This window comes from Trachymyrmex cornetzi, unplaced genomic scaffold (genome assembly GCF_001594075.2).
Source record: "Trachymyrmex cornetzi isolate Tcor2-1 unplaced genomic scaffold, Tcor1.1 scaffold248, whole genome shotgun sequence".
NCBI lineage: Eukaryota > Metazoa > Arthropoda > Insecta > Hymenoptera > Formicidae > Trachymyrmex > Trachymyrmex cornetzi.
In genome coordinates, this window is record NW_017297144.1 from 2,785,529 (window position 1) to 2,787,516 (window position 1,988).

Genomic DNA, 1,988 nt, shown 5'->3' on the forward strand with positions numbered 1-1,988 from the left:
CGTGAGACACGCGATACACGCGTGCAAATCAGCCGACTCGGCCGTCTCTTTCGCGAAATCCAGGACTCCATGATTTATCGCGCGGAGGACGACTCGTCGAGCGTGTCCGTTCGAACCGGACGGATGTTATTAACGTGAGTGAATGAATCTTGAGTCTCTCTCTCTCTCTCTCTCTCTCTGCACTGCGAAGACAATCTGACATCGATGTTACATGATTCCTATTTGTAAAACCGCGTATGGAAAATTTCTAAAACATAGAGTATCGATTAACTTTCTCTCTCTCTCTCTCTCTCTCTCTCTCTCTCTCTCTCTCTCTCTCTCTCTTTCATTCCTGGTCAGCGTTCACGTTTGCGCCGCGTGACCAGTCGAGGTTTCGGGAGGATTCGGACACTGGGAAAAGAGTTTGGTTGTTCTAATAGGAATTCTGGTTGAAAGTAGACAGATCGGAATTTTCTGACTGAATCTATTATTATAATTCTGGTTGAGATAACCAGAATTCTGATTGCTACGATCAGAATCTCTGGTTCGTCCATGTTTAATCGGACAGTTTCCTCGGGTGTAGGAAAAGAGTCTCGTTGTATTAATAAGAATTCTGGTTGAAAATGGACAAACCAGAATTTTCTGGTTGAATCTATTATAATTCTAGATGAGATAATCAGAATTCTGATTGATATATAATCAGAATCTTCCGATCCGTCCATTTTCAAATCAGTAATTGTTCTCGGTGGAGGGCACAAAGGTGCTTCGTCGTCCGTCACTCGCACGAACGTAAGATCTCGAAATTGTCGAAACGGCCTCCGGGTTATCCAAGCTAGACGACATTACGTATACGTCTAGAACGGAGTGATTCGCGAGCCAATTTTCCGCGAATCCGCGGACTCGAGCGGTCGCCAGCGACGAGTCTCGTGGCACGACCGGTTTCCCAAGGCACGCATCACGGAATTCGTTCGTAATGGATTCTGATCGGAATTATTCCGCTTTCCCTGGAGAACACAATAGAAATCTAGGGAATAAGCGAACAATTCCTGACGGAATCCATTCCGAATAATTCCATAATACGTACCCTGATCGAAAGTCGGTTTTCCCCGACAATGCGCCTGCCCGATCCCGGGGCACGCGTCATGCAGGAGACTCTTTCTCCCTCTTTCTCTCCATATCCCCCCCTCCCTCCCTCCCTCCCTCTCTCTCTCTCTCTCTCTCTCTCTCTCTCTCTCTCTCTCGCTCGCTCGCTCGCTCGCTCGCTCGCTCTCAGGGTCCACTGGCAGGTCTGCTGGCACTCCCGAAATAATGTTCGGAAGAACGGTACAACGCAGGGGAGGGGAACAGCGGGGAGAGAGAAACGGGCGTCGTGGGGGAGCAGACTGTGATATCCAGAGGAGGAAGATGAGAAAGGAGAGCGGAACAAGAAACGCCCGGATCGAGCGCGTTACATAATTTTCGTAACTCCACGGCGAAGCGGAGAGGGCGACGCGAGGAGGGTGGGGATGTGGGGAGTGGACGATGGTCTACGACGACGAGGAGCTGCCCCGAGGTGCCCCGTGCGAGAGCGAAAGAGAGACAGAGAGAGAGAGAGAGAGAGAGAGAGAGAGAGAGAAAGAGGGTGGAACGGAGGAAAAAGAGTAAAGCGACAAGGAGCAAGAAGGGTACATGTGCGGGAATAGATAAATGGATGGATGGATAAATGGCACGGGGGAGACAATAAAGAGGGGATGAGCGAGAAGAGAAGAAAAAGGTAGAGACAGAGAAGAGTAAACACAGCTAAATTTGTGAGAGAGAGAAATAAATATATTTAAATGGAAAAGAAAACAAAAGAGAGAGAAAGAGAGAGGGGGGGAATGAGAGAAGAGGGAAGTGGAAATAGTGGAGGCTCGTGTCCTGGTGGGCGGAATGGCGAATCAATCCTCGACGAGGGGAAGGGGCGCATGAGGGTGAGGAGGTGGAGACGGAAGAGGGAGAGGGGGTTGATGAGGAGGAGGAGGTGAAGGCGG

At 49.8% G+C, this 1,988-nt stretch overlaps 2 protein-coding genes across 2 annotated transcripts in view; one reads left to right on the forward strand and one right to left on the reverse strand.

Annotated features, from left to right (window-relative positions):
• The window catches only part of PMCA (plasma membrane calcium-transporting ATPase 3), a 108,194-nt gene that overhangs the window by 94,516 nt on the left and 11,690 nt on the right, over positions 1-1,988 (reverse strand). The gene's annotated exons all lie outside the window — the stretch shown is intronic.
• The window catches only part of LOC108761334 (formin-binding protein 4-like), a 1,403-nt gene continuing 915 nt past the window's right edge, over positions 1,501-1,988 (forward strand). Inside the window, exon 1 of the mRNA XM_018507788.1 lies at positions 1,501-1,531. Within this exon, the coding sequence (XP_018363290.1) occupies positions 1,501-1,531 (31 nt within the window). The remainder of the gene's footprint in view (positions 1,532-1,988) is intronic.